The 14144-nt window shown below is 40.7% G+C and overlaps 1 protein-coding gene across 3 annotated transcripts in view; it reads left to right on the forward strand.

The window, feature by feature from the left end:
- The first annotated feature begins 5524 nt into the window (after positions 1-5524).
- col16a1 (collagen, type XVI, alpha 1) overlaps positions 5525-14144 on the forward strand; it is a 75427-nt gene continuing 66807 nt past the window's right edge. For all 3 annotated transcript variants that reach the window (XM_005453865.4, XM_005453868.4, XM_005453867.4), the window contains exons 1-2: positions 5525-5929; positions 11897-12019. In XM_005453865.4, coding sequence (XP_005453922.1) covers positions 11944-12019 — 76 coding nt within the window. In that variant the 5' untranslated portion in view covers positions 5525-5929; positions 11897-11943. The remainder of the gene's footprint in view (positions 5930-11896; positions 12020-14144) is intronic.

Genomic DNA, 14144 nt, shown 5'->3' on the forward strand with positions numbered 1-14144 from the left:
GGCATGAAGAAATAAACAGACTCAGAGTCTGGAATAGAGCATGTGCTCCCACATGTGGACTCCTCCCTTCCCTTGATGCCTCATCCTAACCCATAGGTGCCAATGACAGAGAGTCTGGCTAGTTCTGGAGAACCTGTTTAGAGGGCTTTGCAACAGGTGCAACCTCTTCCTTGAGACTCTTAGATTTGTTTGCGGCACGAAGCTCAAGAGTCCTCAGCTGTAATCACACTGGATTGCCTCCCTGCTCATTTTTAATTAGGGAAACTCGAGAGAGCTGAAATTGAAAAGCCCTACTTAATCTTAAAAGCGGTGTCCTGTTAAGCAGTATGGAACAGGTGCGTGTAAAGTAGAGGTGCCGAGCAGAGCTGAAGTTGAACAGAAGGCGAGGCAAAACTCTGAGTGCTGATGGAATAAAGCCGGTTAAACCGAGGCCTCGCCTGTCGTAAATCATGCAACGTTTTCAGACCACCATACGACGCCGGTTGACTAGCTCATTGATCCTCCTTTCCAGATATCCTCCCCAGCCAAGGGCTGGAACTCGGCCAAACCTCCCACCGTGCACGATATATGTGTGATGGTAATGTATCACACCGTCACACACACACACCTATATGACCAGAGAGACACACAAGGCCTGTAAAAACCCGTCCCGGTCTAACCAGGACAGGCGCGGCAGTCATGTGTTCCCTGTCAATTTGTTTAACAGCATCACAGACAGTGATTTGAAGTGAGGCCTATTTCCTCTGAACCCCTTCTTCCCCCAAGGCTCCGAATTTTTACGATCATATCTCCGCCGCTGATCCTTCATGGCAATCTTTTATTTTGCCTTTATTGTCTTTTGTTTCCCATATGTTTTAATGATGAAGCCCTTTATGATCGTGTCTCTCAGGGCTGTCATCACAATTTAGTCCCACCAGGCAAAGATATGAATGGCTCATATGCATGTGAACTGGAGCATTTACATCAATTCTCATTGAAACCGCAGTCGCATGCAGCAGCATGGCCTGATTTCCTTGTACGCGTAGTAGAGCTGTGAAGAACTGGAGGAGAAGACAAATCTGTTAACCATATGCAGCTCTCGGGAGAGCTCCGAAACAGCGTCTTTTCATGTATAATACAGAGACCTTCAAAATAATTGCATCTTTCTTGTCAGTCCCTTTTTCTTGTTATCCTTCAGTTGCTCAGAAACACTCAGAGGCACCTTTGAAGGAAAGGTCTGGTAATTATTATCGCAATTCTCCTCTGCATTGGCACAGCAGCAGAAAACTTTGGCACGGAAATTATCTCTCCTCAGTAATCATGGCATTTGTTGATGATGGCAAAGTGGAGCAGGTAAATAGCTATGAGTCCGTTATGATGAAAGGGTGTTTGTAAAGCTGTGAAGGAGAACTGTACCTGAACGAGTGCTTAAGTGTTTGTGTGTAAAGGGTGACAGCGTGTGCAATATGTGCTTCAAAGCTCACAATTCCTATGGCAACAATGCCATTTCCCTTACTAAGCCTTTACAAAAATGCAATTAAGTTTTGTTTTGTTTTGTTTTTAGACCGAGCTTATTCTTTCATTGTATATAATTAAAACTTTAATAGATGCAGAGAAGAAAAGGCTGTGATGAAAAGAATTTTATAAGAACACTTTACTCTGGAGATTCAAAAACCATTGAATTTTGAGCATTAAAATATTTAACTCTGAAGACTACGGGCTCAAATTAAAGTGATTTGAATTTTTATCTGTGAATTTGCCAGTAGCCTGTTTAAAGTTGTGCAATTTAAAAACTTTAAGTATTAGTTTTATCCATTCAAACAGAAAATTAAAGTTCCCAATATTCAAACAATACCAAGAATCTATTCCCACGCTAGGTGCTCTGCTCTTCAGGGTTCTTTGGCAGAGCATGGCTTTGAAATGAATGTGAACATGCTCGTAGGAAAAAAGTTGCAAAATAAAGTTTTCAAATAGCAGGCATCAGGTTCGGATTATATAAAGAGCTCGGAAAAATGATTTGCCCACTTTTTAATTTCCTGGGTTTTTCACATTTGTCACAGTTTAATGTTTCAGACTATCAAAACAAATTTTAATATTAGAAAATACAGTTTTTTAATTATGATTTTTTTTTATTAAAGGGGAAAAAAGTTATCCTAACCTATCTGCCCCTATGTAAAAAAAAAATACATGTAATTGTCCTCTAAATCACCCTTGGCAGCAAGAATTGCAATCAAGTCATTGCGATAACTGTCAATGAGTCTTTCAAAATCGCTGTGGAGGAATTTAGACCAATTCACCTTTGCAGAATTATTTTAATTCAACCACATTGGAGAGTTTTTGTACATGAACAGCCTGTTTAAGGTCATGCCAAAGCATCTCGACTTTGACTAGGCCACTCCAAAAACATATTCTTTTGAGCTATTCAGAGAAACTTGCTGGTGTTAAGACTCAGGGACTCAGCCCGTCCTGCTTCATAATCTAAGTTTGCTCGAGCTTCAGGACACGAACTGATGGCCTGTCATTTTCCTTCAGGATTTTCTCACAGAGAGCAGAATTCATGGTTCCATCAATTACAGCAAGTCGTTCAGGTCTTGAGGCAATAAAACGGCTCTAGATCATCACGCTAGCACCACAATTTATGACTATTGTTGTACTTTTATGAAAAGTTGTGGTAGTTATGTGCCAGATGCTTTTGTCTTATCACAAAATATTTTTCCAAAAAGATCATTAAGATGTTTTTTGGGAAATGTGAGACGAGCCTTTGTGTTCTTTTTGGTCAGCAGCGGTTTTCTCCTTGGAACTTTCCCATGGATGCCAATTTTTCCCAGTCTCATGAACTCTGACTTTAACTGAGGCAAATGAGGCCTGTAGTCTTTAAATGCTGCACTGGATTTTTTTTTTTTTTTGGTGACCTCCTGCATGAGATTGAGCTCAGCTTTCCAAAACCTGTTAAATCACAGTTAATTCACACAGGGCCAGGTAGGTTTGGAGGGCTTTGTTCCCATACTAAATCAAATCATCATTTAAAAACTGCATTTTGTTTTAACTTGGGTTATCTTTGACTAACATTACATTTTTTGATGATGTGAGACATGAATGATGAATATTTAAATGTAGAAATCATCCATGGCTACTTTGGAGTTTTCCCAACCCAATTCCACTTGCCTTTCAAACTCCAGGTGCTTCTGGGCTTAGATAATCCCATTCTACTTCTCTAAAGTTCAAGCATGAGCTAATTTATAGCGCTGTATTGAAAAGGAGATGAAGTGTCTTTTAGGTCTATTTTACCATCTCTTCGTTTCTATTGACTTTAACCCATCAGTGTTTCTTCACTTTTGAGTTAACCATTATTGGGAGGATGTAATGACCATTAATGATTTAATTTTCTGTAATATTTATTCTTTTTTTGCAAGTTGTTTCAGTTGGTGCTTGGGGGAAAATGAATTCCTTTTCATGTTGTCTTGGCCCCCTAGATGGAACATAACAAGGGGAAATTGACTGTCAACTCCTATTGTAGCGGCAAGCTCTAAACGTGTCTGTTTCTGCTGTCATTTTGGGAATTTTAACAAAACATTCTATGTGAACCGACTTGCTTTTGGTGGCAGCGGCCAACCGAGGAACTGTAGTTTTCAACACTGACTTCATTTTTATTAGCATACCAGTCAAAACACCAGTGAACTCTAGCCACGGTGAGGTGCCCATTGTGTTTCCATTCTACTGTCCATCTAATCAAATTTCACAAGAATCACTACTCCATCTACAGAAATGGTCAGATTACAGCAAGAGTTACAAACAAATGTACACAATCACCTTATGGCCTTCAACAAAAGTCATTTGAAGGGGAGCTTTTCATTTTCACAGGAAAAGCTTCATGCATGATACTTAAAAATTTCATCAAAACTTTGTCGGGATGTATTGAACAATTTGCAACCTTTAGCAAAATGGTTAATCACTGCAACATTCTCAGTGTTAATACATTTTTGCATGTACAATATGATAAAGAACAGACTTCATGAAAAACCAAGTTATAAGATAGCTTGAAATATATCTTTGCCATATGTTGTATACCACTTGTAGCCTGTTGGCAGTGGTCCTATTGGTTGATTTCCAGATCACCAAGGTACGGTTGGTTGGGGCCATCCTATCACCGTTACACTAGCATCATGCTTATATGTTCACATATTTTCATGCTTTTAATGCTCATGGTTGCGACTGACCATGTGGTCATAATACTCCTGAACTTCAACACTTTTGGTCCTGGACATGACACATTTGGGGAGCCTCTTTGACTTCTTTGTAGATTTAAATTCTACTTAGATTGTGCAACACAGCCAGGCAATGATAAGAAAGCCTTTTACTTTGTTTCTGCACTTCACACATTGCAATAAGTCATGAACTGTGATGGATTGAACTGGATGAGCAATACATCATTAACATTTTGGCTCATCTCTGGAGGTTGGGTAATATGTCAGGATAGGGAGATTCACCAGAGTAACTTTTATTGTCTGGTCAGAGCTAAACTTCAACACATCATTTGTCAATATGCTCAGTGAAATAGGGGAAGCCACACCTTTTCAATTCCTTTCTTTCTTTGCTTATGACATCAAACCATACAAAGACATATGCACACATTTGTCCAGATTCCCCATTGGTAGTGGCTGAATGACCTTGCTTTCCACCAGTGTTTTTAGTTCAAAGAGGACACCTCTGGGTAAGCATCTAGTTCAAAGCATTTTCAGCTTTATTAGACAGAAGTGAAACAATTTGAGTGGACGGATGCTACTTAGAGAGTTTTCACATTTTCCTTTATTGTTTTTTTTAAACTAGGGGTAAAAGCTAATGAGAGAGTTAAAGATAACTACTCAGTAGAGATGTTGACCTCTCAACAGAGGACAGAAATAAATATCTTGAAGATGTGAGCACACTCCCCTACCTATTCTTCCATACCATCTGGAGGGAGGTACGCATAAATCAAAAGACAAAGTGATATTTATTCGCCTCCTGAACTATTTACTTACTGACAATAAAGGTGGAATTTATGTGGCTGTTAGGACCAGTGTTTCTGGATGGTCAGGGGCTCCAACCGAGGCCACTTTATGGATTGGATGCAATAAAAGCCAGTGATAAAACAATATGGAAGCTGTGGAAGTGGCCTTCAATCATAAGTAAGTATGATAAGTAAGTTCATTAATTTTAATGGAGTAAATTCCTCTCCATAATGCACCAACCAGGAGAGCCTAATCTGTATTTCTTTTCCTAATACAACGCTTTAACCCAGGCAGAATTGAGGCAAGCCTGGTTTTTTTGGGGGGGGTTTTTTTTGCCTCTCTGGTATGTCATGAATCAAATAGTAAGAGGTGAGGGGGAGATGGAGATGATGGGGGTAGAGGGTAAAGAGAGGGTAGAGAGGCCTGGAATAGCTTGCCAGAAAGATTAGAGAGATGCCCAGGGCTTATTTTCCAGCCTTGTGGACAAGGTGATGTCACCACATGTTTGAGAGAGATCTCCCAAAGAGAGAGGGAGAGAGCAGGGAGAAAGAGGAGAGGAGAGGTGAAGGAGGGGGTGTGTTGGAATGAGACTGGAAGAGAGACAGGCTGGAGGAATAGACAGAGACCAAGGGGAGGAAAAAAGTAATAAGAAACCGAGAGACAGACAACAGAGAAAGCAAAGAGGAGGCGAGAGAGGGAGAAAGACACTTGGGATCAGCAGAGAGGGGAGGGGAAAAAAAGTTGGACACGGCTAATCTTGCTGTAACTTTTTTTCCCTCTTTCTTTTCTCTGTGGAAGAAGACTCAAGAAAAAAAAAGAGTCAAGGGGACAAAAACCAGGCTGGATTATATTTGTCTGCATTTGCATCGCCCTGCAGGATTCCCAAGCCGGACCTTGGATCTATACACGCACAACAGCGGATTAATGTGGTCGCAAACTTGTGGATTTATCAGAAATTGAAGGTATGGCTTTTACATGCTCTCTGTCGTTTTAACTTTTCGTTTAAAAAGCGACGCTTTTTTGCCACATCCGCCGGAGATTTAAAGATAAGTTAGTCAAGTGCAGCGGAACTTTAGTGATGGAAGTGTTGCAGCAGCAAAGACTGCTTACAGTGGGCAACATCACGTGGGGATACCATACTGCGGGGTTGGCCTAAAGAAAATACCACACACCAACAATCTGGGATACTGAGCAAAAGTACTCTAAAGTTGCTTTCTCTCAGCGGAGATCATTAAAGTTGTATGTTCTCGGCTCTGACTCGTGTAGTTGTAGTAAGCTAGTATTCCTTTATTGGATTTTGCAAGCGAACGACTAGCTCCTGGCAAAAGTGATGCTGATTTTTCCTTCACATCTAATAAGCCAGGCATGGGCACAGAACGGCTGAGGTGTTGCTGTTTTCTTTGGATGGCATCCAACCCCCTGTGGCATGGAAAAGCCTCCTAAGTACACAGATTTTTTTCCACTACATGCATATCATTCGAAAAAAAGTAATCAGCTTTGGAATGACCTCAGATCGGTCTCTAAAACTAGTTTTCTCTTCTTGGGAAAGAAAATGAACAGCAAAGGAGTGGGGGCTTGAATACCACAGGAACATCTGCTTTCCTAATTACTCAGCTATCCCCCATGTTTGCTGGATTTTGCATCCTGTCTGCACCCCACGACTCACATTAAAAAATAAATCCTCCTACTCTTTTTTTTTTCACCCTCCTCCTTCAAAATGTGGACCATTTTCCACGCTTCGCTGTTGTCCAAGTGGGATTTGGTTTCACTTAAGGGTCATTTTAACGAAAAGAAACCTGCACATGCAAGCTTGAAAACCCTAGTATGCAACAGAACTCTCCTACCACCAGTAGTCTCCTCATAGCCCTGTTACAAATGTTACAAATCTATGCCCATTAAGTGTTGCTCACTTAACCTGCTGGAGGCTGCCCGTGCAATGCATAGCTGTAGGCCACAGGGTGGTATCTTCTCCCACATATTTCTTCCATACCAGCTTTTGTTGGGCCTACAGGAAATTGTATCATCCCCTTGACTCCTTGCTCATTCAGTTCAGCTGTGAAGTGAACATTAGGCGGAAATGTAAAGTCAAGCTGAAGAAAATCGGCAAGTCATCTGCTCTCTCCAGGCTGACTTCATCCACAACATAGGCTAGGAGCCAACCGGGTCATGTCATCAGATTAGGACTGACTTTGCTTCGTTGCTTTTGCAAAAGGGCCGTAGGTGTCCGTGGCATTGGAACTTCCAGGTAGCCCTGAGCAATCAAAGGAAAGAGTTTTATGTATTTAGTGCTCAGTTCCTTTCCTGGTCTGATTCACACTAGCAAATATTCAAATAAAGCCCTTGAACACTGCCCAGAATGTAAGACTAGTAAAAACTTGCCTCAGTCTCTGTTCAGTGTTACACAGGTTCTGATATTACCTTCGCTAGTTTGAAGGTTTTTGCTTGCGGTCAGTTGATATCTGGAGTGTTAAGCCCTCGGGGGCAACTTCAGCTACTTTTATTTAAAGTTAAAACAAGTTTGTGAGAAGGTCAAAACTTTCAGATACAGAGTGTGCACGTTCATGTCGTCAAAGCAAAATGCATGTTGGGAAACAGCATTTTGACCGACATCGACATCCAGCAGTAAACTAGTATTGTTTGAACCTATGAGTGTACTTAGAACTGCATTCAGGTCAGAAACATTGAGAGAAATGTAAACTTTACTTAGAGGGTGAATCCCAGACTTTGATGACTTTGCCTTTTTCTCCTTTTCCTTCAGCATAAGGTTCAGATTTGTGGTTTGGAGTCTCAAAAACCACCGGATGGATTTCCATGACTGATCCATGACTCGTCTGGTCTACACACTCACGTTCCCCTCAGAAGTAACTTATTGTAAACTGCGAACCCTCTGATCCATCTGACCATAAATGACTATTATAGGGTCTAAGTTAAAGTTTTCCCGTAGTGTATTTCTATTTGCATGCATTTGTGTTTAGTTCTAAATCTCACTGGTACATGCTAAATGAAGATATTGAATGTAGTAAGCGTTATCAATATTTAAATCAGCATTTTAGCATAACATCTGCATTACAGCTATGCAGAACTGCTATAGACGCTCTAGGCAAGTAGACTCTAGTTTTTTTCAGCCATGTATTCTCTGGAGGAATGCAGGGCTCACAGCAGCCCAACAATTATTTTAGTTTTCTCACAATAGGAATTGACCAACCTTACTCACAGTAACAATTAGCAGAGCTGATTTTGAAGCACCTCGTAAACAGAAATTGAGTTTGTGATTGTGTTGTTGAACAGTAGCTTGTGGAGCATGGTGTTAAATGGCTTGAGTCACTGTGTGTGTGCTCATCTGCATAAATGAGCCTCTGTTGACTTCCTATTCAGTATGTCTGACCACATCTCTGTATGGCAGCCCCTTTCGCCTTCTGTAGAACACATGCTGTTCTTTACACGAACGCACACAGGCGGGCTACCTGACAGATAAGGCAGGGCTTCTGTTTGATTGCTGAATTTCACGTACAGCCTCTTCTCAGAGAGAACTTCCCTTGAGGATTTTGAGCCAGGGTCACAAACTGGCGGCCAATGAGGAAGTTGCTTTCACAACTCAGCAGCAATACCACTCTTGGATTGTGCCTTTTCTTGTGTGATAGCCTAGAGTAGATTGAAAGCAGACTAGATTGTAAACTGCCCCCTATCAGTCTTCTTGCTTCTGGATGCTGTGAGAGACAGCTGGAAAAGCAATGAACCCTCAGATAGTGAATGACAGACACATTTACACCGGGTTCTTCAATCTAAACAGATGCAAACTATTCTAAACAGTGGGCTGTTGGATCACTGTTATTTAATCATCCATGTCTGGGTGGCTAATAAGCAATATAAGCAATTCTCTTGTCAGGCCATAAAGTGGACATGTTTCATTTAACTCCGTCAGAATGTGTTCCTCTAAACAGGCTTGTGCTAGAGATGTTGTTCCATCTGTAAACAGTGGCAATTGTGATGAAATGCAGGACAGTGAAAATTGCTAAGCCCTGAGCACAAGAGCCTCGGTTATTATGTGGGACTGCATCAGTGGCTCATTCTGTATGTGTATTCAAATCCATAAAAAGTACTGGTACTACTGGGCTGGGCTGTGATTGTGGATGCTGGTCATTACTTCTGTCTGTCACTCCTTGTCTTTCGGCTTTTAGAGCTATAACAGTTACACATCTGTTCCTGTTTTCCTTCCCGTGTCTTCTCCATAACCAGTGACCCAATCACTCACACGCCTGCTCACCGAGTCATGGCCGGGCCTGCGGCAAGCCCAGTGGCCTGACCCCATCCTGGCTTTACTGTATCTGTTATTGCAAGCTGTGAATGTAGTGCAGAGACAGAAATGGAAAGAGACACATCCATAGCAACTTATATCAAGAAGCCTATTAAACTGTTTTGGATTATGGCCAGATAATAATAGCAATGAGCTGTAACTTTTCCCCCAGCTTGTGTTCTGTGGACTGTGATGCATTATGCATTATGTACTGTGTGAACTTTCTTATTATTGTGATCATGTGGCATGAAGCCTATAATAATGGCTGTAGCTTCAAACTGCTCAAACATAGCTGTCTAAGGCTTTGATTAACTTCCCACCCATCCGGCTGCAGGAGAAAACACGTTTTTTAACGTATTCTTCTTGTCGTTTAGCTAACAGATGGTTTCCCCTTAATAGTACTCATGCTGGCAACAGTAGTGCCGACAGATCATTTGTGGCTTAGCATGATTGTACAGGATCTTGCAAAGACCTTGGTTCTTAAATAAACCGGTAACCTAAAATAAAAATATGGAAGAAAAAGCAACCACACCTGTGCTGTGTTTCAGGGTACTTGAACTTGCAATATGGCGTGAATAATAGTGTTCCTATCATCATGGCTACATGAATTGCTCCAGGAGTACGATGGTGTGCTCAGAATGGGCCAAAAAGTTAAGAGCAAATTGTGTTCACTCTTACCGTCTTGACTACTAAACTATTTTTAGTCAACGAAACCATTATATGATATCATCATTAGCGATGACGTCAGTGCTAGCTTAGCAAGCTAACAGCAGCAGCAGTTTAAAAAAAAGAATTACAGGAAATACATTATGTTAATTTATTCTGATATTCTTTGGTATTTATGTGCCTAATAGTGCCATCGTCCCTGTTGAAAAATGTAGTATTATGTAGGACCGAATTTAATATAACGCAGGTTACGATAGTTACAAAAATGGAGCAGCTAGCATGACATTGAAGTCTTATATTTCAAACATCGTCTTTTTCTTACTACACTGATTGTAGCATATTTATTCTCAACAAATGTTAGCAATATTTAACATATACATGTTTTTAAAAAGCATTTCTTATAAATCAAAATCTTTGGGATTTTCTTATTCGTTATTCCCAAAACAATGTTAGGTTCCCTGTTTGTTTTGCATGTTTTGTTCGACTTACATTACCTGTGCATCACTTAACGGTCACTAAAATTAGTATCTGCAGCAGAATTTTGTTTGACTCACTAGTTAATATAAAATAAAGAAAAAGCACCACAGGCCTGGCAACACCCCTATAGGCTATAGTTGACACTGTTCGTATTCTTAGTTCACAGTTTACAGTGTTTAATGTAGCTAACCTGTCAAAATCTCTTCAAAGTACACTGTGCATACAAGCACATTGTGTACATATTATGGTACATGAAAACATACTAAGTGGAGTATTTGAACTGAGCCACACTACTTAAGTCAACAGCTCCCAAAGTGGACTGCATACTCCAAATGAAAGTCTGGGGCAGGTCAGGCTGTCTCTGTTTCTCCAGAACATAATTTGAAGCACCGTCCTCCACCATATTGTCTTTTAACAGCTTCCTACAGAAGTCAGGTCAAGCTGGATGGTATTCACACACCACATTGTGTAGCCCCAGGGGAGTGTGGGGGTCATTTCTCCTGGCAGACAGCACAGGTGTGTGTTCAGAGATACAGTCTGCTTGCCTGCCTGCCTTGAGGGCCCTGCTGAACCTGTAAACACTACAGAATTATGGGGTCTTAGCACATGCCGAGGGCAAGTCCGGGTCAGCTGGGATGTGTTTACGCGGGTAATATGCAAGTGGGCGGGATTAGTGTGTTTATGCATGTACATTCTTGTGTGCGTTTATAAATGAGCTACTGTAGTAAGGGAGAGGGACTGCGCAGCTAAGATATAATGATTATTTATACGTGGCATGCATTTTAATCTATGCATGCCTTTGTGTGTGTGTCTGTGTGCCTGTTGTTTGGCCACGTGGAAGCATCTGGTACAGCAGAACAATGGCTCCAGTGGAATAGTCTCCAGATGTGTTTGTGTGTTTTGGCCCCTCTGTCTGTTTGACTCTAGACCAACTGTCCTGCATGTAAATCATTTTGCTTTCATGTGCATTTTTTGTTGTTTTGCATATGCTGCCGGTTTTGTTTGCGTCAATAAGCGCATGTGCTTATAGTCAAATGTGGCTGCATTTAAATGTAACTCCTATATATATATATATATATATATATGTGTGTATATATATATATATATATATATATATATATATATATATATATATATATATATATATATAATGTATATGTATTCACATGTATGTGTCAGAGTTTGTGTAGCAGCTGCCCAGTCAAAGGCCAACCAGATGGACATGATAATGACTATGATCAGACTTTATAGAGTTACACAACTTAATGAGGACCATTCTGGTTAATTCATATGCCACTAACAAAGCCCGCATCATACTACATAATTAACACATCAACTGTGACTGACTCATAAATATACATCAACGTCTATTTAGGAGTCAAGCATAATGCACAGCTGTCGGCAGAGTGAGCAGACTGGGTGGGATGTTGACAGAATGAAGGAGGGATTTGACTTTTTTGACTTTCCCTTTTTCTCTTTGTTCATCCATCAGCTGGTGGCTGGGGTGAGGTGAGGTGGTGTTTTTGGAGGAGTGGAACCATGTGGCTTCTCTGCTCCTCTCTGGCTCTACTGGCCATCGGCTTTGGATCGTGTGACCCTCTGGTGTCTGAACAAGGTAAGTCAAGCCTTTCCAGAAGATGTAAACCCTAGTTATTTACTTGCTTAGATAATGAAATGTAAAATTTTGAACAATGTTTTGTTTAACAAAAGGAATAATTCAATTTAAAACAAAAAAAGAAGAAAATAATAAGAAAAATATCTAAAACAGGAGTGCGCCCTCTTGTGCCTGTGCATAAAAAAGCATGGACACTGTAAATCTAAGAAACAAACTGTGCTGTCTTATTTATGCTAACCTAAACCCTTTTTGTAATGATTTCTGCCTTTTGTGCTTGCTCTAATGATGTTTCCCTGTCTCTTCGTTACTTTTCAAATGAGCTTTTATGATTATAATTTAGTCTGCATATTAATTAAATTATTTTCATAATTTTCAGTTGGTTTTTCATTGATGCTAACAGGTTTGCTAATAGCTAATATCGGCAGATAATATCGGCCTGCCGATACATCAGTCAGGTGTTAATCATCAGGATTCAGATATTGTTGGGAAATAATTCACAGTTTGCTTAAATAAAAGTGGTTAGATAAAAGCTTACCTGTTACCTAAATAAATATTAAGCTAGTAAGTAAGCTTGCTGCTTTTGCAAAGCTAAATTAAACTAACAAGATACTAGCTTTAGGCTCAGCTTGCATGGACAGAATGTCCCATTGAGCTCAACAGTGAACGAGTGCACTGGAGAGGTTTTTTCTCTCTTTTATTTTTCCAAATGGGTACTGACTGTACAAAAAGAAAATCAAGTGCATATCTTTTGTGGAGCTCTTTTTGTATCCTTCTTATTTATTAAGTTTTCCTGTTGTACAAGCTGTGAACAAAATGCTACTGAATATTAAAGGTCACAAAAAGGAACACGTTGCCCTCAAACTCTTTCTTTTTCTAACAGTTCATTTAAATGTTAAAATGACAGTGAAGTTGCAAAGATGTGCCTTTATTGCCTAAAGCAATACTATTAAAAAAAGTTGTAAACAGGATGTGAATCCTCTGACACGTGTCTGTCTGTGTGGGTATGTGCCCTGTAAGTATGAAGGCCCCAAGGCAACACAGAAAAGAGCGTAATTACACCCTGCGTGTGCGACGCTGGTGGCTTTTGGTAGCTGCGTGGTCAGGCTGTGGCAAAGAGGCGTGTGTGTTTACCATGTGCGGTTTTGTTCCTCTTTATGATCCGTCAGTCATTTGTGGTTGTGTAGTTGTATAGAAGAAACATGTTTGCATGCATGATGAAACGCTAGCTCGACTGTTTGTCGGTGTCAGGGAGAACGTGCATGTGTTACCACGTGTAACCAGGTGCGTAAAGTGTGTGAGAAGGACACAGAAACCCCAGAAAACAAGCAAGAGTGAAGAAATGTCTTTCCTCGTTTCTTTCTTTCTTTATTTTGCTTTCAACTGCCGTGCTCCCTTATCGCACTGTCAGTATGTTCTCGGGCCCGGATCTGTGATATCACTTGGGGGGCCAAGCAATTCTCCATAGCTGGCTGAGCTCTGAAGGGAACTTTGTGGAGGAGTGGGACCCCCTTGGGAGGCCCTAGTCGGAGCATTTTAGATGAGACTGAGTCAGCTCGCAGCTCCCCTGAGTCCTTCCCTCCAGTGGTTGAAAGAAAGTGCTTTCTCAAGTGCAGCAATAATACTTAGTCCCAGCAAGCGTCACATGCACACACACAATTCCTCTGACTCGTCCAAATCACTGCTTGCTGGTAATTTCCTGACATTGCAGCAGGAAAGCAGGTTTAAGTAAAACTAGTGTTGAATAGTCAAGCTGGAGTACTAGAGTCTAACCAGCAGAGTCCACATAGTTAAAGTCAAAATGCTGACATTCTTCACCATAAAGTATTGACAATATCTTTCTTCCTTGTGTCATGCCTACTTGCCGGTTTTTACTGTGTTAGGACTATTTTGCTGTTATACTATAGGTCCTTAAAATCAGTGCTGAGATATTCTGAGTGGTCCCCTATATCCTGTGATGCAAACTAATTTTTAGCACATAAATGTGAATGTGAACTGTATGCTTTTCACATTCAACAGATACTGGACACATAAGGAGGATTTTAAACAGATGTGTTAGACACTGCACCATCATTAAAGCACCACATTAGGGAGTATCCATTGCTGATCACCTTATAAAATTGAGCCT

Source organism: Oreochromis niloticus, linkage group LG22 (assembly GCF_001858045.2).
Source record: "Oreochromis niloticus isolate F11D_XX linkage group LG22, O_niloticus_UMD_NMBU, whole genome shotgun sequence".
Lineage (NCBI taxonomy): Eukaryota > Metazoa > Chordata > Actinopteri > Cichliformes > Cichlidae > Oreochromis > Oreochromis niloticus.